The sequence below is a fragment of the Polypterus senegalus genome, chromosome 13, assembly GCF_016835505.1.
Source record: "Polypterus senegalus isolate Bchr_013 chromosome 13, ASM1683550v1, whole genome shotgun sequence".
NCBI classification, from domain to species: domain Eukaryota; kingdom Metazoa; phylum Chordata; class Cladistia; order Polypteriformes; family Polypteridae; genus Polypterus; species Polypterus senegalus.
Window position 1 is genome coordinate 131,752,309 of NC_053166.1, and position 25,008 is coordinate 131,777,316.

Consider the following 25,008-nt stretch of genomic DNA (forward strand, 5'->3'; position numbering starts at 1 on the left):
TTGCAAAGCAGATCCAGGGAAGTGCCAGTACAGTGCATTGGTCCACTTCAAGCCCTGGGTATAGCACAAGCCAGTAGTGATGGCATGCCTTTAAGTATAAAAAGTTGCACAGCTCAGTAAAGGGGTTCCCCACAGATACAACACAGAGTAGGTGGTACCTAGTTTACCATATTATTTCTTTTCACCTATTCTTCACTGTCAATGCTAAAAACGTTCAGTTCATTCAAGGTCTACAAAAAGGTGCAGCCTGTAAATGTCAATGCTGCATGTAATAAGTAAACCAAGATTCAGTGTATACTGTTTTTGATGTAAACTCTTCACAACTTCTTAACAGTACAAGATTAGAGATCAAAGGGTTATGTTTTAATATGATTGAAGTTATCATCGTTACAGAATGTGCGACATATTTCTACTAATTACCTACTTCAATTCAAAATAATTCGGTTTCCTGTAATACTGTGATTCCCACAGATCATCAGCAAAAGCCAAAGTCAAAAAGTTTAGGAAAAGAGGGAAATGATCTACAGCACAAATTTTTTTTCATGGGCAATTGTATGTAATCTAGCATACTCAAGTATAAGGAGATCCAGTGAATTCATAATTTTAGCCTGTGGTTAAATAAATAAATAGCATCAAATACAAAAAAGAACTCTGTTAATTAATAGTATTTCTGATACACCTGATTAACCCATGCATGCTGCAAAGTGCATCTATTACAACACATAAACTTTTGCTTAAACACAAATTTGCTTATCAGTTTGTCAATCAAAAGCTATTCATAATTGGAGAGACTTCTAATGTAAAACCTACTATAAAGTCACACTATATCGGATATATTTTTACCCAGTGCCTTATACCTACTCATAAACTGAATCACTTCACTTTTTGATAATATCAAGCTCAAATGTGCTGTCATTTTATTTTAATATTGACATAATCAATCTCACACTGTGCTTTTCTTATTATAAAACTAGCAGTAACAGATCAACAACCCCAACACTGCTGATGTCCCTTCAAATGTATTAAAAGATGATGGTTTTGATGGATAACATAAATGACTAGCAAAGGTTTCAGAGACTCTTCAAACAGACCCTAGAGTTATGCTTATGTCAACACCAATTGTAAATCTCCAAACACATATGATGCACAGGCAAAGTAAAATATGTAATCTTAGACACTGACAGAACTAAGAATACAGATTTTAATAAAGATGACCTAACAGAATTAAGAATAAAGGAAATTTTGAAAGATAATTACGTCCTCTTTCTTGCTTACCTTCAAGTGGCAAAAATGATTAATTCCTCTACATTACTGAATGCCACGCAAGTTCACACATCCAATGAAAATTTCAACTTTTATTCAAGTCCAACACCTCTAGACTTCTCTCTTAAAAGTTTGTTTTTTAATTTACTTGCACATTATATATTTTTCAACTCCTTTATAAAGTTCTTGTTTATTTTTGCAAGTGAAAGGTCGGAGATATATCTAAGAAATGATATGTTGTTCATGCCTATGATAAGTAAGTCTCAGAGTACTAGGGAAAGATGAACTGACATAATTAGGTAGAGATTCTGGGATCAGATGTTTTTAGGGCCAATACCGATCACAGATATGTTATTGGATCTTCTGATTCCAATACTAATTTTTTTATGTCGTTATTATAGTGGTATTGCCTTTTACTAACCTTTATTTTCTTCAGGGTTAAGTGTACTCATCAGGTTCATTACCAGGTTGATCTACTCTCATACCTTAAAATTAACACTCACATACATAAATATATACATACCCACAGACCCTAACCACAAAAGTACCATATAAATGACATATACACAGCCCGTTATGCTCTAGCGCTTTAACCCACATAAGTGCCACACGAATAACACATGCACAATCTGTCATTCCCTAGCACTCCAAGACATTTACTTATCATAGGCGCGAACAACATACAATGGCTTAGATGAACAGCATCTCAGATGTAGTTATTACTTTGGTCTCCAAGATTTATTTAAATACACAAAGGCTCAACATCCTTGGGTACAGGCCATTTATCAACCACTCATGTCTTACTTTAACACACTGTTCTTGATTCAGCTCTTCATTTTCAGCCAATAAACCTCAGAGTTCAGATCATATGGCATTTTCTTACTACTCCAGGTGCTCCAAATATTTACCTTATTACTTCAATCACTCTAGACATAAAGACAAAGTATAAAAAATTAAAACCAACTTGGTATTTATTAAAGAACAATAATACCAGTAGAGGACATTATAAAAGAAAATGTAGATAGCAAAGTTTGGACATATTCTTTAGAAAAAGCTTAGGAAAAGTGTAAAAGATGAATGTCCTTGGGAGGCTTTCTATCTAGCAATTGATGTTGTACATGAGAAGCGTTAGCTGTTGATTAGATTTGCCCACTGGGGACTGGGCAATCTCAAGGCCTTGGATCCGCAGCAGATTTTGGGTTTTTTTTTTCCTTCAGGCCTCTGGAGTTTTATCTTTTTTGTTTTTTTCTGTACTCCCGGTAATTGGACCTTACTTTATTCTTTCTTATTTAGTATTGCCTTATCTTATCTTTATTTTATAAATGTCTCTTTCTTCACCTTGTAAAGCATTTTAGGCTACATCACTTGTATGAAAATGTGCTATATAAATTTTATTGTTTTATGTTGTAGATGAAAAGAAATGTCTATCGCTCTCTCCTGAGGTCGCTGTCTCCATCTCTTGAACAAGTTATATTTATTTTAAAATTCCACATGGGATTCCAGACTGTGTGATATTACACACATTTGATTGGCTGGCTGTCAATATGATAAACTAGCTGTCCCCCGTGGCTCCGCCTACAAACGTTCAACAACAACAACATTTATTTATATAGCACATTTCCATACAAAAAAATGTAGCTCAAAGTGCTCAAAGTTCAAAATCAATTAAAAAAAAAAAAATCTAATTCGGGCCAAGCGAAAGGTAGGTACACTTCAACGTCAAACATTGGCACTATATCCAATTGTGTTCAGCTCTAACAGGAGAGCGACCCCCGCGTGGGGAGAAAAGTATATGGCTGTGATATCTCTGGCAATCAGCAGCTACCCTCTAAAATACAAGTAGCTCTGATCTCTCTCTCAAAATGTCAAACATTACTCTATAACAATCTGTAGATGATAATGTCTGTTGAACAAACGGGTATCACTAGATAAGCAGAGGCAAGGTACACTCCAATGCATGGCGAGAAGTAGACCGACTCGAATGAAGATGGGTATGTGAGTGAGGAGGGCCACGCCTCACTCCCCTTGGCCCACAGCCGCTCTGTCAAAATCAACCAGAATGTTCAAGCAAATGATAGAAAAAAAAAAAAACTGATCTATATCCATAAAGTAGTTCCCACATGAAAAGCGGACAGACATAATGACATCAGATTTTACATATTACATATATATATTCAGTTGTGATGATGCCTGTCTCCCAGATGGAAGCAAAGATTGCTTGCAATGGCAGTAGGACAGCCTTAACACAAGCCTGGAAAAGTTTGTCCAGGATACTACAGGTCCCTGCAGCCTTCCCTACACTCAGCTGGTTCACCACCCTTACAATATCAAGGAGACTGGGTGGCTCACAGGACTGCTTGCAGGGATAAATGCAGTTTAAAATCATACCCACTACAATGTCTTTAAAAACGTTTTAGAAAAAGTTTCTGCTTAACCAAGAAATATGTTCTATATTGAAGTGTTACATTTGGTATCTTTATAATGAAACTATAGACAACGGATATATATATATATATATATTATATATACATATATATATACATATATATATATATATATATATATATATATATATATATGTGTGTGTGTGTGTGTAAATTCTTATACATTTATTCAATTAATTGATACTAAGAGTTAAACACTACTTATGTAAAAAAACATTGAGTTTTAATAATTTTAAATAATTAAATCGCACTAGTTTTTACTGTTAAAGTTTAAATTTACTATATTTACGTAAGTTTTTTCTGGCATACCAGCTAGACATTCTTAACTCTTGAGGTATAATCATAAATATGGATTATCACTTTAGTTATGCAGTACTTGTTTTTTAACAAAAATTCCACTGTGTGACACACAAACAAACACAGTACAAACCTTTAAAAGAGATGCAACTCTTTCAAAAGATCATAGGATGTTTATCAAGGCTAAAATACTTATCAATTTTACAAGTAAAAAAATTAACAGCAAGATTACGGTTTATTAATAAGCAATTTCAAATTCTTCTTTACCTTTACTTTTTCCGATTGAAATTGTGAGCTGCTGAACTTAATAGAAGCTCACTTACCTTCCAAACTCAGAAAAGCAGTGTCCATTTTAATTGAAAGACAAATGAAAAGTAGCTTCTCTTGCTGCATGTCTAATTGTATAGGATAATTCCCATGATTCCTGTTTCTCGGTTTATTATTAATGTGACAGGGTTCAATCTAAAGGCTAATATTCCAAACTTCTCACGCTCTAAATAAGCGTAAAGGAGCACTACCATAAAGCTTAGAAAAGCATGTGCTGGAAAAAAAAAAAACAGTCAATTTAACAATCGCCAGTTGAGTCTTTAGTAATGAACATCAACCAAGGCAGCCAGAATCACTACATTAGTCAAAATTAGTTAAATCCTGTTCAAAAGCAATGAAATAAATTACCTGAAACATTTTATTTATTTACTTATGTATATTTTTGTGGCAAAAAAGGTCCGTGATCTAAAATATTAGAATCCAAATTCTTACAAGATCCTTAATTAAAAAAATTTTAGACTACAGTATTATACTTTAAAATCCAAAAAGTAAAAGATGTACCTTCCTAGTATGTTCTAAATCAGGCATGTCACACTTACTACCATTGGTGGGCTGCACTGTAACAAATACTATTATACAAAGTTACTGTAAGCTTTCTTTCCAATACTGAAAACTTTAAAAAATGCAACACTTAAAAGTTTAAAGTTTAAAGAAAAGCAATTTATTTCCATACAATCTCTGTACAGCACCGTACAATTAATGTCTTAGCCTCTTACTAGGTCCTTATATAGGAGTCTTACAGTCTGAGATTTATTTCTTTTGTCCTGACACTTGGCATCTCTTGTTATTAACCAGTTTGTCAATATCAGGCTTGAAATCTTGTGCAGCTGAAACTTTTAGGAGGGATGAAACATACTCAACAGTAAGTCTTTGAGCGATGTGGGGTTTTGGTAGCTTTCAATAACAAAAACAATTGCTCACAAAGGTAAGTGCTTCCGAAAATAGACAGTACTCTCGATGCCAACTTACAGATCTGCACATATGAGGTTGGCAGGTAAGCATACAAGCATGGCACACCAACTTTGTTGTATTTTGCCTTTAGAATAGAATCTGACTGCAGTTCAATTAATTCCATTTGGATATTTTCAGTTTCTCCTGGACGACTAAGCTTCTCACCCCATCTTTAAGGGAAAGCCCAGACACCCTGTGGAGGAAACTCATTTCAGTCGCTTGTATTCACAATCTCGTTCTTTCGGTCACTACCCACAGCTCATGACCATAGGTGAGGGTAGGAACGTAGATCAAACGGTAATTTGAGAGCTTTGCCTTACGGCTCAGCTCCTTTTTCACAACAACAGACCGATGCAGAGCCCACATCATTGCGGACGCCGCACTGATCCGCCTGTCGATCTCCCGCTCCATTACGTGAAAATACCCAAGCTATTACTACTTGTGATGGTCAGTTCTGCACAGAGGCCAGTCTCAGCAGCCCAGGCTGCAGTGTAGCCTCCCAGGCTGCTGCAGCCTAGCACTTCAGTTGCGATGTCGCGGCTCATTAACTTTGGTCAAGGCTCGTGAGGGGGAGCAGTGTTATGCCTAGGGTAACAAGGAGCTGACACCACCGCTACAACTATACTAGCAGACAGTGGTGGGCCATCAGGGCCTGCAAGGCCTTCTCTGCTGGCCTAAAAAAATATCTGAATCACAAATTGAAGTTAATTATATTGTGTCCATGAATACTTATTAAATAATTCCAAATAGTCTGTCCGTTTCCTTTCATAGCTTTTCCGATGGTTGTGCTGCTTCCAGACATGTATTTTCGTATTAAAGCATTTAACCAATCACATTTCAGCTATCATTTGTTGCCAGGCAGGGTCAAAGTCAAAGAAGTCTGCCCGGAGGCCTTCACAATCCGTTCTGCAGGCCCTCTAACACAAAATAAATGTCGATTAAACTGTTGCTTCAACCAATCAGATTTTGAGTTGCTGTCACTAGGGCCCTCTAGCAGGCGTACGGCAACGTCACGGTATTCAGACTCATTGATTGGATAGGATAGTGTAATAGCTATTTTGTCACCCCACAATGGCTGAAGGAGGAGAAGAAATAGATTTGGTGGCAGATTTACTTTCAAGACCATTTTCAAGACGGACTTTTCAAGAAAAACTGGACATTGTTAAGAAAGGTTGGACAACTCCGAAGCTAGCTAGCCTGTCTCAACCAGGAGGAGGATTTGTCCGCCACTTTCAGGTTACCAACTACGAGCAGTACCCCTGGCTCACAGGGTCCGAGGAACACTGCAAATTGTATTGCTGGGAGTGCTTGTTATTTGCCACTGATTGACATGGTGTTTGGAGCCACACTGGGTTTGTAAATTTGACTTGCCTAACCAAGGCAGCAACAAGACAACAAAGCACTGCTGGACACTTACAAGCAACAGTGCTTTCCAAAACTTTTGGGGAAACCAGAGTGGATCTACAGCTGAACGAGCAAGTGCGCAGGGAAACAAAGCTCCACAACGTAAAGGTGAAGAAAAACAGAGAAATCTTAAAAAGACTGATAGACTGTGTTATTTTATTGGGCAAACAGGAACTTTCATTTCGGGGACATGATGAAAGCGCGGGATCCAATAACAGAGGGAACTATGTGAAGCTTCTTTCTCTAATTGCTGAGTGCAACACGGATTTACATTACCACCTGTCCACCAATAAAGTGTTTAGTGGGACGTTGGGTAAAATACAAAACGACCTGATCACTGCTATTGCTGAAGTGATGGGAGAAGAGATAAGAAGTGACGTTAAAAAAACACTGTTCGTCTTTATTATGGTGGATGAGACGACAGACGCAAGTAACGCAGTGCAGCTAGCACTGGTCCTGCGTTGCTTAACGGGCACAGGTGTCAAGGAGCGAAATGTCAGATTTGAAGATGTTACCAGTGGGAAGCGAGCCGATGACATTGCAGGTCTTATCACTTTTTTGTTGGAAAATGAATGTCTGGGTAAAGTTGTGGCACAGTGTTTTGACAGCACAGCGGTCATGTCTTCTGGATTAAATGGGGTGCAGGCTAAAGTTAGAGACAGCACCTTTGGCTTTATTCATACACTGCTATGCACATCGGCTCAATTTAATACTGATTCAAGAGGCCTCAAAGCTTAAAGAATGCAAGATCTTTTTCGGCCACCTCAATGGCCTTGCTGCCTTCTTTTCTAGATCGCCTTGGCGCACGCAACTACTGGACGAAATCTGCCAGCAGCGTCTCCATCGTGTGGCACCAACACGGTGGCAGTACACATCCAGAGTGGTCTTTGAGAAGAGAGATGCTCTAAAGAAACTGTTTCATCACATTCTGGAGCATCATGACGAGTATGGTGAGGACACAGTGCGCTGTGCTGATGGATTTAAAGTATGTCTGGATGATTGAGTTTTGTTTTTTGTTTCAAACATTCAATGGCATTTTTGAGTATTCAGACATGCTCTTTTCAATACTACAGGACAAAAAACTGGATGTGCAGTTTTGTCTGGCTAGGGTAAAGGAGTTCTGTGACACCGTTGAGCAAGATAGAAGCCGATATGAGGAACTCTACGAGGCCACTGAACGCAGGCGCTCCGAGCGCACGAAGAGGTCAAGCGCAAGATCCTCGCGCACACTACCGCCAACTCCATGCCAGGATTCTGGACAATGTGATTTGCCAGACACAGACCAGATTTCAAGACCACGAAAAACTAATGTTTGTCACGCTCCTCGACCCCCAGAAGTTTCTGGAATACAAGAAAAATTTCCTGAATGCAGCCTTCTCCAGTTTAACACAGAGCCACGGAGCACTTTTTGATCTGTCTCAGCTAAAAACAGAACTGACTGTAATGTATGCCATGGATGATTTTGCAGGAAAATCTCCCACTGATCTCCTTGACTTCCTTCATCAGAAAAATCTGAATGAGAGCATGGGGCAGCTGTACACATTGGTATGTTTGGTAGTGACCATTCCTGTGTCCACTGCTTCTGTCGAGCGGACATTTTCAGCCCTAAAGCGAATTAAAACTTATGCCAGAAATACGACAGGGCAGATTCGACTTTCAGCATTAGCTTCGATGGGACTCCGTGATGGAACTGAAGCACACGGATAATCTGTATGACAGAGTAATTGAACTGTTTTTGAGGAAAGAGAGGAGGATGGATTTTGTTTACAAATAATCAGAATTTTTGGTGAGTAAAATGTTGCGATTTTCCTAAATAATATTGCAAGTTTATGAGTTATGTTTTTTTGTGTGTGTCGCGGCTGTAGCTGCAGTAGAGAGGAACTTGTTCACCCCTGGTTTATCTATTCAATAAAGGCATTTATTGTGGCTACAGGAGTAATCTATCTGCGATGCAATGGCTCTTTATACTGTATTTCTGCATATTAAGATGGTTTTTATAACCATAAATTAGTTTTTGAGGGGCAGGTTGATTCAGACGGAGCACTACTGAAGGCCTAGGTGTGAAACGCACGGTCCGCCACTGCTAGCAGATGATGTTTCCGGTACTGTAATGCCATGGGAAAACGCGCTTTTGGCAGAAGGCGGAAGTAAGAAAAGTCAATAAGTAACACCGAAGATGCAGAATGATTCGATCACAAATGACAGTAATCATTTCGCACAAGTTTAGTGCTAACTAGTATCTGTCATGTGGGTCACACAGATTTCTGTTGCGGGCCGCAAGATTGACATGCCTGTTCGAAATGGATTTTTATATTTTTCCCCACAGATAAAATACAACACTAGCATTCATTATGCAAGATATTTGGAGAAGGTGTTTGTTCTATGACACATAAAATAAGCTTTTCTGATATCCTCTCCATTTTACAATACCGATTTAATTTTTTCTTTCATTCTAAACTAGAAATGCATATATACTATATGTTAAAATACTGAGCTCATCTAAATTTTACTGTAGAAAAATAACCACTGCAATATTATCTTATGAATTACAGTAACATAGCATTTTGGATTATTTTTATTTATATGAGCAGCAGCCCTCACTTTTTTAAAGGAGCAAAGGAAAAAGGTCATTCAAAGTCACAGTTGGACTGTAAAGTGGTTATGAACAAAGGTCCAAGCTTTAGGAATATTTAAAAAGATAAAATGTCATGTATGATTACCAGCCCTAATTTTTACTTTACTCAAATGCAATAATACTGTTGAACCATGTGTATAGCAGTATTTAACAGACTGAGGATTCATCAAGATAGGTAAATAAAAGGTTAGTTTATTTAAGTCTCTTAAATTTTTATGGTTTGCAATTAATGTCACTAAGCCTATTAAAACAAAAAAGTTATCTTTGACATTGCCTTGTTGGCATCCAAGTTAAATGTCTATGGTGTAGACTTCATGGCATTTAAAGACGACTGGGTTAGTGAATTAGCAGGAAGTGAACACAGTGATTCAAGAAATACAGCAAATTAAAAATCCCACTAATGCAATTGAAAACGGCAAATCGTGACAATTAGGTAAATTATCTGTTGTTTTTATAAAACCATGCACACTTCAAAGTCAGAGTTTTTTCTTCAGCTATCAGAAGGCAATTATATAATAAAAAGTTACAAACATATGACTGGTTATCTTTGAACAGTTTTCTTTTAACTTAAACTAAATTCATAAAACAGATTAAGAAATCATTATTTAATTCAGTGGGAAAAACTAAAAATCCCTTGTTGTTATCAAATAAACAAACAAGTGCAAATGCAGTGATTACTTACAAATTTTATCTTTATCGCTTCTGATGTACTGGAACCGTGGAGATTTATTAAACTGTTTTGTTTTTTCTTCATGGGAACCCCAATAACATATTATATGTCTAGAATGACTGCTCTCCAAATAAACATCTTACTGATTCATCAGTTTGCAAGTTCAAAGACGTGTTGCTATTTTTACTTCAGCACATTCATGTTAAAGTGGAAATATACAAGATACAAATCTGAGAACCAGAATGAATAAAAAAAATAAAGATAAACCAATACAGCACTTTAATTTAAGTATGTTTCTTAAAATCTAGTACTTATACTTATTTATAAAAGGAAATTTTCCAGTTTCACCCTTTGTTTTTTTACAATTCCCAAAAAAGGTTCAAATAAGCGGTTAATCAAGATGCAAGACGAGTATTGTAAACCCCACCAGAAAAGCACTTGTTCCTGCCTGCCTTCTTCCAGATTCAGATGTGGTCATTTGTACACCTGAAAGGTAAGTGATATCCTCTCTGAACCCCACCACCCTACCCCCTTCCAAGTACCATGGTTTTTAACTTGCTTATCATTGCTAGAAGGCAACAGGGCTCCAGTACAGGAATTCTGAAAATTATAGTATGCTGCCACCTATTAGATACTGCTTTATTAGCTATACATATACAATGGATAGATTGTCATCTGTTTAACCTTAGAATGGCCTCAGTTTGCAGGGGTATAAATTAAGTAAATTTTTGTAAGGTCAGTTGGTGACCAATCATTAATCTGATTTACATGTTTCACTTTAGCGCAGTGTATTTTTGAATACACTGTCATATGTGGCAACCAAGATAAACATTTTAAAGTTTATATATAGTCTATTTCTCCGGCTTAAGGGAACTGGTAGGTGTTGGACTACAAATATACTACTTTTGATGAAGAACCAGCTACTTGAACTAAAAATTCAAAAATCAAGGGATAGAAGTTTGAAGCTGTTCTAACATTATCAAAGGTTGTCTACAGTGGATTGCTTATTTTCACATGTTAGGCTGCAGCAAAAGCCACAGAATAAACTAAGGCTTGCACACTTCAGGCATCTACAACATTCTCCTTATAGCATGGCATCAAATACTGGATGTCACTCTTGCTTGCTAACTACATAGAACAGTTGGTAGTAACAGTGACATTACTAGTGCAACACATGCTGCAAACAGTCTGCCTTACCAATAAATACAATATGATTTTTGAATGGAATTGTATCAAAATTATCATGTATAGACTGTTCATACTAATTCAGACATATGTTAGATGCACTGTATGTTTTGAAAAATCTGAGTAATAAATAAAAAAAAAGAACATCTGTCACAAAAATGGGAGTTTATCTAAAACAATACAGGCTCAAGAGAGTTAAACCTACACTATACAAAAAACACATTTATGAAGAATATATCTGAAGTATTTTTAGCTTCGGCCTTTTCCCTTAATTTCCAGAATGGACAACATTTTGGAGGTAATGTTTCCTCAAAACAGTTAAGTCCAACTGATTACACTGCTGTTGGCCAAAGTTTATCTCTGCATCATTGTGCACAAGGTAGGAAACAGCCATGGAGGGGGTGCCAGTACACTCGCACAGTCACACTCAGAAGTGCTACTCTTTAGGATGTGGGAAAAAACAGTGCAAACACAGAGTGAATTGGCAAACAGAAAATGATCAGGCACAGAAATTCATCTCAAAATGTCAGATTTGCAGTAACAACTGCTTCTTCATACTTCCCTATATATAAAGATCGCAGAATAAATGTAGTTCAACAGTATGACACATTTATTACCAAATTTAGCATAATTACTTCAAAAGAAAAGTACCTCACTAGAATCTTTGTGCTTCCGAGTCTATATCAAGTGAAAACCTCTGCGAAAATGCACATCCTTGCACAGCCAAGTGCAGCTTCTAGTCTATTAAATGACTATCACAGTGTTACTATGCAGAAGATCATGGAGAATAATTATCACCTCCTACCTGCTTGTGACTGAATAGTTTTGTTGTTTCAGGTCTAGCTCTCTCTGCTGAATCTCAAGGATTACTCTGGAGAAATCATCTGGTGTTCTGAAAATTAGGGGAAAAAAAATATTAAAATGAAGGTACTTAACAAAATTACAGTTTTACATGGCCAAGATAACTAAAAAGCTGCACACAAAAAGCATTTCTAGTGAAATAATACCTGATCTTGTACATCAGTTCTCTCATTATACAACTTACTATACATTTGATCTGAATTGTAACATTATATTCAAATAACATTTCCTTTTCGATAAGCATCATATCAGTTCAGTCATAATTCCCCAGATATTCCCATGGAAAAAAAGACAAAACATCTGCAAACTGTTAAAATAGAAATAAACCAAATATAGTATATATGAGCCACAAAGCAAAATTCTCTATCAGGAATTAGATGATCTTCACACTATTTAAAAGACATTTTCAGACTTACTTCACCATTATTTCACACATCGAATATCTACTATTACAATGAGTGTTCTTTTCATTTTATAATTATAGCTTTCTGTTTTACCCCCCATGAGTTTAATATTTTCCTAACTATTAATCAAAAGCCAAAATCCAATATAAAAGATCTTTTCAACAAAATTATCTGAATACCATGTGTGAAATAGATTTAGTACAGTTGCCTTTAAAAAAAGATCTTTGTAATTTTAAAATATTACAAGCAGTCCTTATTTTATTTTAATTTAAAATCAGAAACATTAAGTAACTTAAAAAAGAAAGTATATTTCTGTTCCTTTTAAATAAGTAGACAGTTAAAGTACAGGACTTGAGTATAAGAGTCTACCCTGTAGTGCATTATATTACTCCTTTATAATATTTGGATTACCTGCCAAAGCAGAACACACACAGTGACATTGATACAATAAGTGTGTTACTTAAATTGTATGCTTGCCTTGCTTATTTCAGTACTACATTCTCTCTCCAAGTATGAGGTTATTATGAATTGTCAATATTAAACTTTGCCACAGATTTAACAGAATGCAGATTCCTTTAGCATACCTCAAGCTCTTTGTTGAATCTAACATTTCCAAGAGTTCATGCCAAGTTCGGACTTATTCGAAAAGACTTTCACAATATGAATGAATCCGTTTTGATCATTTTAATAACAAACAACCCCACAAAATACTACTGGATGTCTTTGTACAGTGAGGACTATATGTCAGGAGAGGTAAGGGACATGCAATCTGATCTTATAATCGTATTCAAGGCAGTTTCAATGAGCTATAGCCAAAAGGTGCATGGTGTCTGTTATCTGACACATTCCTGGCTAGTGTTGATTGTGAAATTAACCAAAGTGTTTTTCACTGCGAACATGATGGGTTTACTGGTAACTCTGTTTAATCAATGTTGTCCTGGAATTCTTCTCCTTGGACAAATTCCCCAACCCCCCACAACCCCTAGGAAGCTTTGCAAAGCCAGTGTAGCAAAAGAGTTATAGCCAGCAATACTACATGGGACAGCCTGCCACCCCAACCCCCCAAAGTATGTAACACTGATCCTAATGCTGAGCTAAAAATAAGCAGAAACCTTGCAAATACATGTAAACACAAAATATACATGCAGAAGGAAACTGGAAATGCTTCAGTGTATTTGTGTCCTTAAGGTGAAGTCTTTTTGTATCAGCTGGTATGTGACCTGTGTGTACTGTGTAAACCTGCTCTTTAAATTGCTTTACCAAGAGTGTTGTGCACTAGATGCAAAAAGGAAGGAGTGAGGAATCCACATGCTTTAGAGTTGCACTAATTTGTTAGGAGAAACAGTGAACAAGCAAAAGCGTCCACGGGGGCAGAGAACTTCACTTTTCAGTTCAAGAGAACAGAGCACCTGCTATCAAATCTGTAGTGGTGCAAGCCTAATGCTTCTTGTCAGTCTTCAAAAATGTTTACAGTTCAGATATTAAATTCTATTAATTATCTCAGGGAGGCACAGTGGTTAGCACTACTGCCTCACAGCTTATGTCACGTTTCTGGCCACAATAACTGATCCAGCATAGTTGACAGAAATTTTCCTAGTCATCAGGGGATGCACAAATCAGTGTGTTTCTATGGGCCAGTCCCAAGCCCGGATAAATCGGGAGGGTTACATCAGGAATGTCATCCGGTATAAAATTTTGCAAGATCAACATGCGGACAACACCACAGATATCCATGCAGGATCAGTCGAGTCCCAGATTAATAATGACCGCCACCAGTACTGATAGCCAACAGGGTGCTGGAATAAATTTGGCGAGTCCAGAGGAAAGAGGATAGGAGGAAGGTAAAGAGAGTGAAACTGAGGGTAGGAACTTTGAATGTTGGCAGTACGACTGGTAAGTGGAGAGAGTTAGCCAATATGATGGAGAAGGTTGATATATTGTGCGTGCCAGAAATGGAAAAAGAGTAAGTCAAGGTGGATCGGAGGTGGACTCAAATTGTTCTATCATGGTGTGGATGGGAGGAGAAATGGGGTAGGGGTTATTCTGAAGTAAAAGCATATAAAGAGTGTTTTGGAGGTGAAAGGAGTGTCAGACAGAGTAATGATTATGAAGCTGGAAATTGGAGGTGTGATGATGAATGTTGTTAGTCCATAAGTCCCGCAAGTTGGATGTGCGATGGAGGAGAAAAAAGATTTCTGGAATGACTTGGATGAGGTGATGAACAGTATACCCAAGGGATGATTGGATCGGATTTCAATGGACATGTTGGTGAAGGGAAGGTGTCAAGGAGAGGAATGAAGATGGTCAGATGATAGTGGATTTTGCAAAAAAAAAAAAAAATGGACATGGCTGTGGTGAATATGTATCTTAAGAAGAGGAAGGAACATAGGGTGACATACAAGAGTGGAGGAAGATGCACACAGGTAGGTTATATCCTATGCAGAAGAGTCAATCTGATGGAGATTAAAGACTGCAAAGTGGTGGCAGGGGAAAGTGTACTTAGACATCATAGGATGGTGGTCTTAGGATGACGTTGGATATCAAAAAGAGGGGGAGAGTGAGGGCAGAGCCAAGGAACACATGGTGGAAGTTGAAAAAGGAAGACTAAAAGGTTGAGTTTAGGGAGGAGGTAAGACAGGCACTGGGTGGCAATGAAGAGTTACCAGACAGCCGGGCAACTACAGCAGAAATAGTAAGGGTGACAGCAAGAAGAGTGTTTGGCGTGACATCTGGATAGAGGAAGGAGTAAAAGGAAGAAGTGGAATAGTCAGAGAGATGCAGAAAGTAGACCAGATCACAAGGTGAAGAGAGAGGTGGCAAAGGCTAAAGAAAAGGCATATAATGGAGTTGTATGAGAGGTTGGACAATAAAGAGGGAGAAAAAAATCATGAACTTATTGGCTAGACAGAGAGACTGAGATGGGAATGATGTGCAGCAGTTTAGGGTCATATAGGATAAAGATGGAAACAAGCAAGGAGGGTGTATTAAGAAGATGAAAAGAGTACATTGAGAGGCTGATGAATGAAAAGAATGAGAGACAGAGAGAGAGAGAGAAGGTTGGATGATGTGGAGATAGTGAATCAGGAAGTGCAACGAATTAGCAAGTAGGAAGTAAGTACAGTTATGAAGAGGATGGAGAATGGAAAGGTCATTGGTCCAGATAACGTACCTGTGGAAGCATGGAGGTGTTTAGGAGAGATGGCAGTGGAGTTTTTAACCAGAATGTTTAATGGAATATTGGAAAAAAGAGAGATTGCCTGAGGAATGAAGAAGTGTACTGGTACAGATTTTTAAGAATACGGGGGAAGTGCAGAGCTATAGTAACTACAGGGGGATAAAATTGATAGACCACCGCATGAAGTTATGGGAAAAAGTAATGGAAGGTAGGTTAAGAAGGGAGGTGATTAGTGAACATCAGTAAGGTTTCATGCCAAGAAAGAGCACCACAGATGAGATGTTTGCTCTGACAGCATTGATGGAGAATTACAGATAAGGCCAGAAGGAGCTGCATTGTGTGTTTGTGTACCTTGAGAAAGCATAGGACAGGGTGCCACCAGAGGAGTTGTGATATTGTATGAGGAAGTCAGGACTGGCAGAGAAGTATGCAAGAGCTGTATAGGATATGCAAGAGGGAATGTGACAGTGGTGAGGTCTGTGGAAGGAGTGACGAATGCATTCAACATGGAGATGGGATTACATCAGGGATCAGCTCTGAGTCCTTTGTTATTTGCAATGGTGATGGACAGGTTGACAGACGAGATTAAACAGGAGTCCCCTTGGACTGTGATGTTTGCTGATGACATTGTAATCTGTAGTGAGAGTAGGGAACAGATTGAGGAAACCCTAGAGAAGTGGAGATATGCTCTAGAGAGGAGAGGAATGAAGGTCAGTAGGAACAAGACAGAATACATATGTGTGAATGAGAGGAAGGTCATTGGAATGGCGAGGATGCAGGGAGTAGAGTTGGCAAAGGTGGGTGAGTTTAAAAACTTGGGATCAACAGTACAGAGTAACAGGGATTGTGGAAGAGAGGTGAAGAAGAGAGTGCAAGCAGGGTGGAATGGGGGAAGAAGAGTGTCAGGAGTAATTTGTGACAGATGGGTAGCAGCAAGAGTGAAAGGGAAGGAGGAGACAGAGCTAGAGGTGGCAGAGTTAAAAGATACTAAGATTTGCATTGCATGTGACGAGGATGGACAGGATTAGAAATGAGTACATTAGAGGGTTGGCTCAGGTTAAACGGTTGGGAGACAAAGTCAGAGCAGCGAGATTGTGTTGGTTTGGACATGTGCAGATGAGAGATGCAAGGTATATTGGGAAAAGGATATTAAAGATAGACCTGACAGGTAAGAAGAAAAGATAAAGGCCTAAGAGAAGGTTTACGGATGTGGTGAGAGAGGATATGAAGGAGATGGGTGTGACAGAGCAAGTTGTAGAGGACAGGAAGATATGGAACAAGATGATCCACTGTGGCAACCCCTAATGGGAGCAGCCGAAAGAAGAAGATCAGGAAAACTTAAAACAGCATTGCACCATTATAATCTACTAAAACATATATTGTTTCTACTTCCCCATTAACCTGAATTAGTTTAGCCTATGTTGGCTTAGTTCCCAGTCATTTCCATGATTTAGCTAAACTCAAGGCAAAGTGAATTCAGCAGGGTTCACTCATTACTAATCCTGGCACAACTGGTAAGAAAAAATGTCAAATTAATGAGAGTGGCCTTCCATGAAATGTTAGAGGGAGATTTTGTGGATCTGATTGGGAGACACCAGTAGGCCAAGAGGACAAAAGAAGCAGCACCGTCCAAAGCCCCTTTGTATGGAGGAAGTTTAATAAACATTTGAACATATTAAAAAAAAAAATATATTAAAATATTCTATGGCTCAGAACGGGGAAGCAGGACGCCACTTATGGTGATCTCAGAGAGGGCTTAGAAGTGTTGACCTCTACAGAAGCTTTCATTAACATTAGAAGCACTCTTTTAAACCCAGTGAATATACCCTAATAAGAGAAGGCAGTGCCAGAAGCAATGAACGGGTCTGGGTCTACTTGTATTGCTGAGGTCACTGCAGGAATTGGAAAGTCTACAGAAGCAAGGAACCTACAGGAAAAGTTATCACGTTTAAAAAAATGTATACTGTGAGAATGTCAAAAGTTATAAACATGTCTTTAATAAAAAAAACTATTTTAAAAATCAGCATTTTTTTCAACAATATACCATCGATAAACTGAGACAAACATTTTTTGCTTGATGAGAGCCACGTGTAAAGGTAGGTATAGGAAGCTCAACAGCAGTGCCAGCATCTGAAATATGCTCTGTGCAGGAATGGGAAGCCATGTGTTTTATTGGTACCTGCAAAAGTAAATTAACTGCTTCCAAAATACAACCAATAGCACATTTAAAACATTAGCAGGACTACGTAGATTCCTAGCTCAAATGTTCTGTTAAATTTTAACTGAAGGACTGGTTGTCGAAATACTATAACAAAGAAGCAACTTAAGAAATATGCCAGCCTCAAGCCTCATTATGTTAAAATCAAACAAACACTCCAGCACATTGAAAACTAGGGCTGTCTCTCTAAATCCATCTTATAGCAGTGTTTAAAGGCTCATTTACATTGAGTCTATAAGTGAAAAAAGCGATGAAACCATAAATAAATAAAAAAAAAAAAAAGTGGAGAAGAACCCTAAGCTGAAATTGTTCAAATTCAGCTGCAGTGTTTTGTAAGCTCCTGTAGATGGTTTTCTTTATCCCATTTTTGCTAGCCTTGTGAGCTAAAGCAAACATACTTTTTACATTAAAAAAAACTGAGATATCTTCAATATTTGTCTTTTAATAAATTTGCATACCGTTCTAAAATTCTGTTATTGTCATTATGGGTTATTGAGTTTAGATCGATGGGCAAAATTAATACATGTATCCATTGCAAGTTAAATGCACAACACAATACAGTGTGAAGAAAATGAAGGGGTCAGTCAGAATACTTTCTGAATCCGCTGTGTATGAAAATACATATGTATAAAGCTGGTCTACTCGCTCCAACCTTTTATAGCTCAGCTTTTGAAGTAGGTCTCAACTGATCACACAGATCACCACAAGGGTCCAATAAAGCAAGTATTTCTTGCCCTGATAATCCCACTGAAACACAAGAATTACATTTTTTTCTCTATCATTGATGGAACGGACAAACAAAACTGTGCCAGGACAATCTCCATAGATTCTACTAGGGAAAGACAACACTTTAGGCCATGTGGCCCATTTGACCACAGTGGAAACAACAGTGTTCATCTCAAGGCAAAGAGCTACCACATTGATGTCTTCTAACCAGATTATTTGCCTGCATCACTCCATCAGAAACTTGTGGAGCAACCCGTACTTTGGTTGGCTTGAGCAGAAGTTCGAGGGTGAGGTTCAAGTATAACCAGGTGACAAGTATAGCTTTTGGTGCGTTAAGCAGAATCCTGTAGGTGAGAACTCTGTTATACAACTGCATCAAGTATAAATCTCCTACTCAAGGACCTGAATGACAACCTAAAATAATATGTTTTCAGAATAACTAGCTGATATTACAGAAACAGACTGCTAAAATAATTTATATGGCTAATCTTCAAAGTTATTTTCAAATTTCTACTTTATTAGACATGAAGCTGAATAGAACACAACACTGATTTTTCTGAAAGATGTCACAGTTTGCTTTTTACAACAGTTTTCAAACCTAACATGAAACTTCACATCTCAATAATGCGTAAATTAACCCAAGATGGCTGGGAGCAAGCATAGGTTGGAGGAAAAGCATAATAGGTGCTATTAATAGATGCCTGAAGAGCTACAAATGGGAATTTTACAATGATTAGAAAATATGGGTTAAAGTACATTACTGTCAAAGAGTAATAATTTCAGCACAATTTCATTTAGTTGAGTTAGAGAACTGAACTAAAAAAACACTTTATAAAAAAAATAAAAAATTAACAATCACATATCCACAATATCATAATTTAGATTTCAGACAGATGATCCAAGAGGGACACCAAGTTAATTTTACTTTGTAGTAGGCATTCAGTCCCAGTAGCTTTTCTCTTGCCCAGGCCATGATTCCCCCACAAATAAAGAACCAAATCAAACTAAAGTGAGCATTTTAATTAGCATTTTTATACCTTTAACTGTAAGTAAAAGAGACAAGCAAAAAATCAGCTGTACATTAAGTTACCGTATTTAAAAGTAGATTGGGGTATTGGTTATTATACAGACATGCCTTGCCCACGTGATTCAGGAAGCACTCAACTCCCCCAAAACATTACTGAGTTTATTTGGTTTTTATTTTGTTTTTTTTATTTATTTTTTTTAGTCCACATTTAAAGCCCAACCTCTGCCCATTTTAGAGAGTTACATGAATAAAAATTCCATCATAAAGATAGTTACTAGTTCCTTAGTTGAGAGGAATCCCAAATTATTTGGCTTAGCAAAGCTGGTGCTTAATTGTACAAATTAAATCACAAATAGGGTCCAGTCCCTTATATTTTGGCTAATTGTAATCTTCAAAGATGTGTGTAATTTTTTTTGCATATTATACAAAGCTACAACTACATCATATTTTGAACAGACTATTAATGTGCATCTTACAAATGAGTCAATTCCACTCTTTCTCCAAGATAATAATTAAGACATTCCTTTCCCACTGTTACCTAAGACACTCTAGGTACAGTGAAATTAGTTGATAAAGTCTGGAAATACTACCAATATCCTTTTCATTATTGGCAACTACATATTCAACCAAAGATAACTATGAAAGAATTAAGAATCGAAGTGGTTTCCTTTGACAAAGATCATCTGTACATAAAAAATAGTGTTTGGGAGAAATTCATCTTTTGAAACAAAGCTGGTCTAAGCTATACACAATGCTAAAACAGAGGTCTCCAAAGTTTCAGATATCTAAAGGGTTCCATGAAATACTGTGGAGACTAAAGAGGTTGAAAATACATAGTTATGCTCTGGCACAACACAAGGCAGCACCTATATATTAAGGTGTTTCCTATACTGAATCCATGTTTTAAGTAAATGATTCACAACTGGATTGCTAGTAAACTGTTTAATATTTTTGGTTAGTGGAGCACAAAACATGGCATATAAAGCAGGGGCTGATCAGTATTTCCTTAATAAGAGCAAACCAAACAGGTGTATGTCCAATAATTTCTTGTTACTTTCAAAATCTCAAAATATATAGCATATTTTCAACAAAGTAGAAAAACTGGAAGACAGGTAATGCCACACTTTGTATTTTTTAAGTGTTCTCCATTTAATATTTTTCATTCTTTAAAGGGCATATTATGTGGATACTAAAAACTGCAGTCAACAAAATATGATCATAATTTATGCCTATGTGACATAAAAGGCTCCCAAATTCAGTCATCAACAATGAATACAGCCCAGGCGGTCTGTAAATGCAATAATTATGTTGGAAAATTAATGTCCATGTGTCTTAAAGTATGCAACTTTTCCTACATTTTTAGAAGCAGTATGTAGTTCATCTCATATCTTCATTAATGAAGAATGTAAAACCATTTGGAGTTGCTTCAGCTAAAGGAATAATATCAAATTTACTAAGCCAGATGTCAGCAGACACCAATAAGATTTTGTACTACTTAATATATCGCCTCACTGTTACCCACTCACCCTGTGAACAGACTGGTGCCACTGCAGGCATAGTCACATTTCCTAAACAAACAAAGCCATAATGCGGTGCTCTAAACTGCATATTTCTCCACAGCAAATGAAAGTTACAGTGGGTACGGAAAGTACTCAGACCCCCTTCAATTTTTCACTCTTTGTTATATTGCAGCCATTTGCTAAAATCATTTAAATCATTTTTTTTCTCATTAATGTACACACAGCACCCCATATTGACAGACAAAAAAAGAATTTTTGAAATTGTTGCAGATTTATTAAAAAAGAAAAACTGAAATATCACATGGTCCTAAGTATTCAGACCCTTTGCTCAGTATTTAGTAGAAGCACTCTTTTGAGCTAATACAGCCATGAGTCTTCTTGGGAAAGATGCAACAAGTTTTTCACACCTGGATTTGGGGATCCTCTGCCATTCCTCCTTGGAGATCCTATCCAGTTCTGTCAGATTGGACGGTAAACGTTGGTGGACAGCCATTTTTAGGTCTCTCCAGAGATGCTCAATTGTGTTAAAGTCAGGGCTCTAGCTGGGCCATTCAAGAACAGTCACAGTGTTGTTGTTAAGCCACTCCTTAGTTATTTTAGCTTAGTGCTTAGGGTCATTGTCTTGTTGGAAGGTAAATCTTTGGCCCAGTCCGAGGTCCTTAGCACTCTGGAGAAGGTTTTTATCCAGGATATCCCTGTACTTGGCCGCATTCATCTTTCCCTCGATTGCAACCAGTCGTCCTGTCCCTGCAGCTGAAAAACACCCCGACAGCATGATGCTGCCACCGCCATGCTTCTTTGTGGGGACTGTATTGGACAAGTGATGAGCAGTACTTGGTTGTCTCCACACATACCGCTTAGAATTAAGGCCAAAAAGTTCTCTCTTGGTCTCATCAGACCAGAGAATCTTATTTCTCACCATCTCAGAGTCCTTCAGGTGTCTTTTAGCAAACTCCATGCGGGCTGTCATGTGTCTTGCCTCTCCTCAGTGTGTGGGAATAATAAAACCATTTCAGGTGACTACCTGTTGAAGATTATCGAGAGAATGCCAAGAGTGTGCAAAGCAGTAATCAGAGCAAAGGGTGGCTATTTGGAAGAAACTAGAATATAAAACATGTTTTCAGTTATTTCACCTTTTTTTGTTAAGTACATAACTCCACGTGTGTTCATTCATAGTTTTGATGCCTTCCGTGAGAATCTACCAATGAAAATGGTTATGAAAATAAAGAAAACACATTGAATGAGGAGGTGTGTCCAAACTTTTGGCCTGTACTGTACACAAGGTCAATAATATGTTAATCCTTTGATGGAGAAGTAAAACCAGAGTACCAGGAGGAATATTTGTGAAACATGGAAGATTTAGCAAAAGCATACAGACAGTGCCTGGGGTCACGATTTGAAACCACATCCCTGCAACTCTGCAGGCAGCAAATTAAACCAATGTGCCACCCAAAAAAAGATTTTATATTAGCAGGTCAACATTATGTACAATTATGCACAATTATGTTGTAATGCTGTTAAAAGGTATGATGAAGGGAACCAACTCCAAAAGAAGGTCATAAAAAATGATGTACCCAGAATATTACCTCCTTAACGTAACATCAAAACTAAGTTATCTTTTGAATGAATGTACAATAATGTATCAATATTCAGTATATTATTACCTAATTAAAACATTTTAATGAAACAGACACTGCCCTTTCAAAATACGCACACATACTGTATTCTCACTATTATCTATACTAATAAAAGGCAAAGCCCTCACTCACTCACTCACTCACTGACTCACTCACTCATCACTAATTCTCCAACTTCCCGTGTGGGTGGAAGGCTGAAATTTGGCAGGTTGATTCCTTACAGCTTCCTTACAAAAGTTGGACAGGTTTTATATCGAAATTCTACGCGTAATGGTCATAACTGGAAGCAGTTTTCTCCATTTACTGTAATGGAGATGAGCTTCAAGCCGTGGGGCGGAGTTTAGTGTGACATCATCACGCCTCCCACGTAATCACGCAGTACATAGAAAACCAGGAAGACCTCAAAAAGCGCTCAAGAAAACATGCATTATATAATTGAGAAGGCAGCGAAACAATAAGAAGCGAGTTCTGCTACTTGAAACAAAGCACGATGTAAACCTACACTTTAAATTAAGTTCATAGACAGGCTGCCGCTGGCGTTTGTAATTTAGTGCCTGCCCATATAAGGCCATCCGTCAGCGGCAATCCAATAGCAAACTGCCACGGGTAAATATTCACGGGTGAAGGACTGTGCTTATGGAGAGGAAGATGAGATGGTCAGGGTGGTGTTTGACACAAACTCAGCGAAACTGCAGAGAAAGTTTTAAGTGCCAGGACTAAGGTAACATTAAATAAAGCTATGGACATAGCACGAGATGGCACCAGCACAGCTGGGAACCTTCGATGCAAGTACACCGAGTGGCTCACGTGAACTGATGCAGTGCACAGATAAAAGCAACAGTTCCAAAGAGCTGAACAAAACCGAATTACACAATTGAAAAGGCAGCAAAAATATGAAGCGTCTGATAAGCATATTCATAAATGCAGCTACTGTGGAAACAAAGCACACGGTGGAAAAAGTGAATGTCCCGCTAAAGGAAGACAGCGTAAAAAAAACCCGTGCATGCAGTTTGTCACATCACAGATAAAAAGGAAGACGAGCTGTTTATTGATGCAGTAAGGAACTAATCGATGAATGAAACCTCTTATCTTTACAGCGATTGACAAACACGGAATGTAACTTGAACACATCGTACAAATACGAGCCTGATTGAAAGAAATAATGATAATCAAATCCTTGATGACAGCAACATTCAATAACACTCACAAAACAATTACTGTATATTGACAATCATGTTACGTTATTTTTAAAATGTTCCCTTTTCTTTTCATAACTTCTACTTCTCCACTCGATACACGGGTATATATATATAAATGTATATCTATAGCCCGATCTACAATACATACTTTAGCATAGACAAGCGATGGCGCAATTGTAGAGTCTTAAGCCTCTAACGCCGACATTCAGGTTCGATTCGAGAGGGATGTACTGACTATGTCGCGCTACCGATTCATTTTACCTTCCCATCTCCTTGGTTTGGGACGTATGAAAAATATTAGGTTAACGCAGAATCATGTTACGTTATTTTTAAAATTTTCCCTTTCTTAGCACAAGCACAGTTGAGAAGCTTGATGCATGTACTCCATAACGCGTTAAAAATAACGCATTTAATCACACTTTCAATTCCAAGCAAGCGGGAACTTTTGTCAATGCATGATTTCCTGCTACATCCATTACACTGATGCACACATCACAGCTACAAAAATGTTAGAGTCGGAATAAAGCGTTCCTATGACTGATCATTTCGACTACCCGAGCGAAGCCTTGATAAAAGCATGGTTTTGTGCACACTGAAAAGCAAGCAAAATTAGATGCATTACAGAAAGCGGACTTTGTGGCTCTTACTGGGGATCATTGGACTTCCGTGACCGTTAGTAATTCTAAATACATCTAATTACAAAATGTTCAATGATCACACTGTTTTAGCCTAATGTACAAAATAATTTTGGCTAATGTTACTCAGAGTTTAAAGAGTAAGCTGGTCAAATTACCTTTTATGTTTCTGACTTATTTTTTAAGAAGAAAAACTGCACTTTATGGTGAAATTTTGGTTATTATTATTTAAAGACAATACTATTCTGAAAATGTACTTAAAGTACTTAAACTACCACTTTATTTTTAAGTCTGCCCAATTTTAACCAGGGATGATATTTTTGTTTCTGTTTTGAATTCAAATGCAGTTTAAAAGCTTTTTTTCAGAAATTAAAACAGCTTCAGTTTACAATATTCATGTCCATGTCTATTATTTGATTCTGTAAGCCCA

General features: G+C 37.6%; 1 protein-coding gene across 1 annotated transcript in view; it reads right to left on the bottom strand.

Annotated features, from left to right (window-relative positions):
* Positions 1-25,008, bottom strand: part of mad1l1 (mitotic arrest deficient 1 like 1) — an 898,611-nt gene that overhangs the window by 772,395 nt on the left and 101,208 nt on the right. Inside the window, exon 10 of the mRNA XM_039774048.1 lies at positions 11,982-12,068. Within this exon, the coding sequence (XP_039629982.1) occupies positions 11,982-12,068 (87 nt within the window). The remainder of the gene's footprint in view (positions 1-11,981; positions 12,069-25,008) is intronic.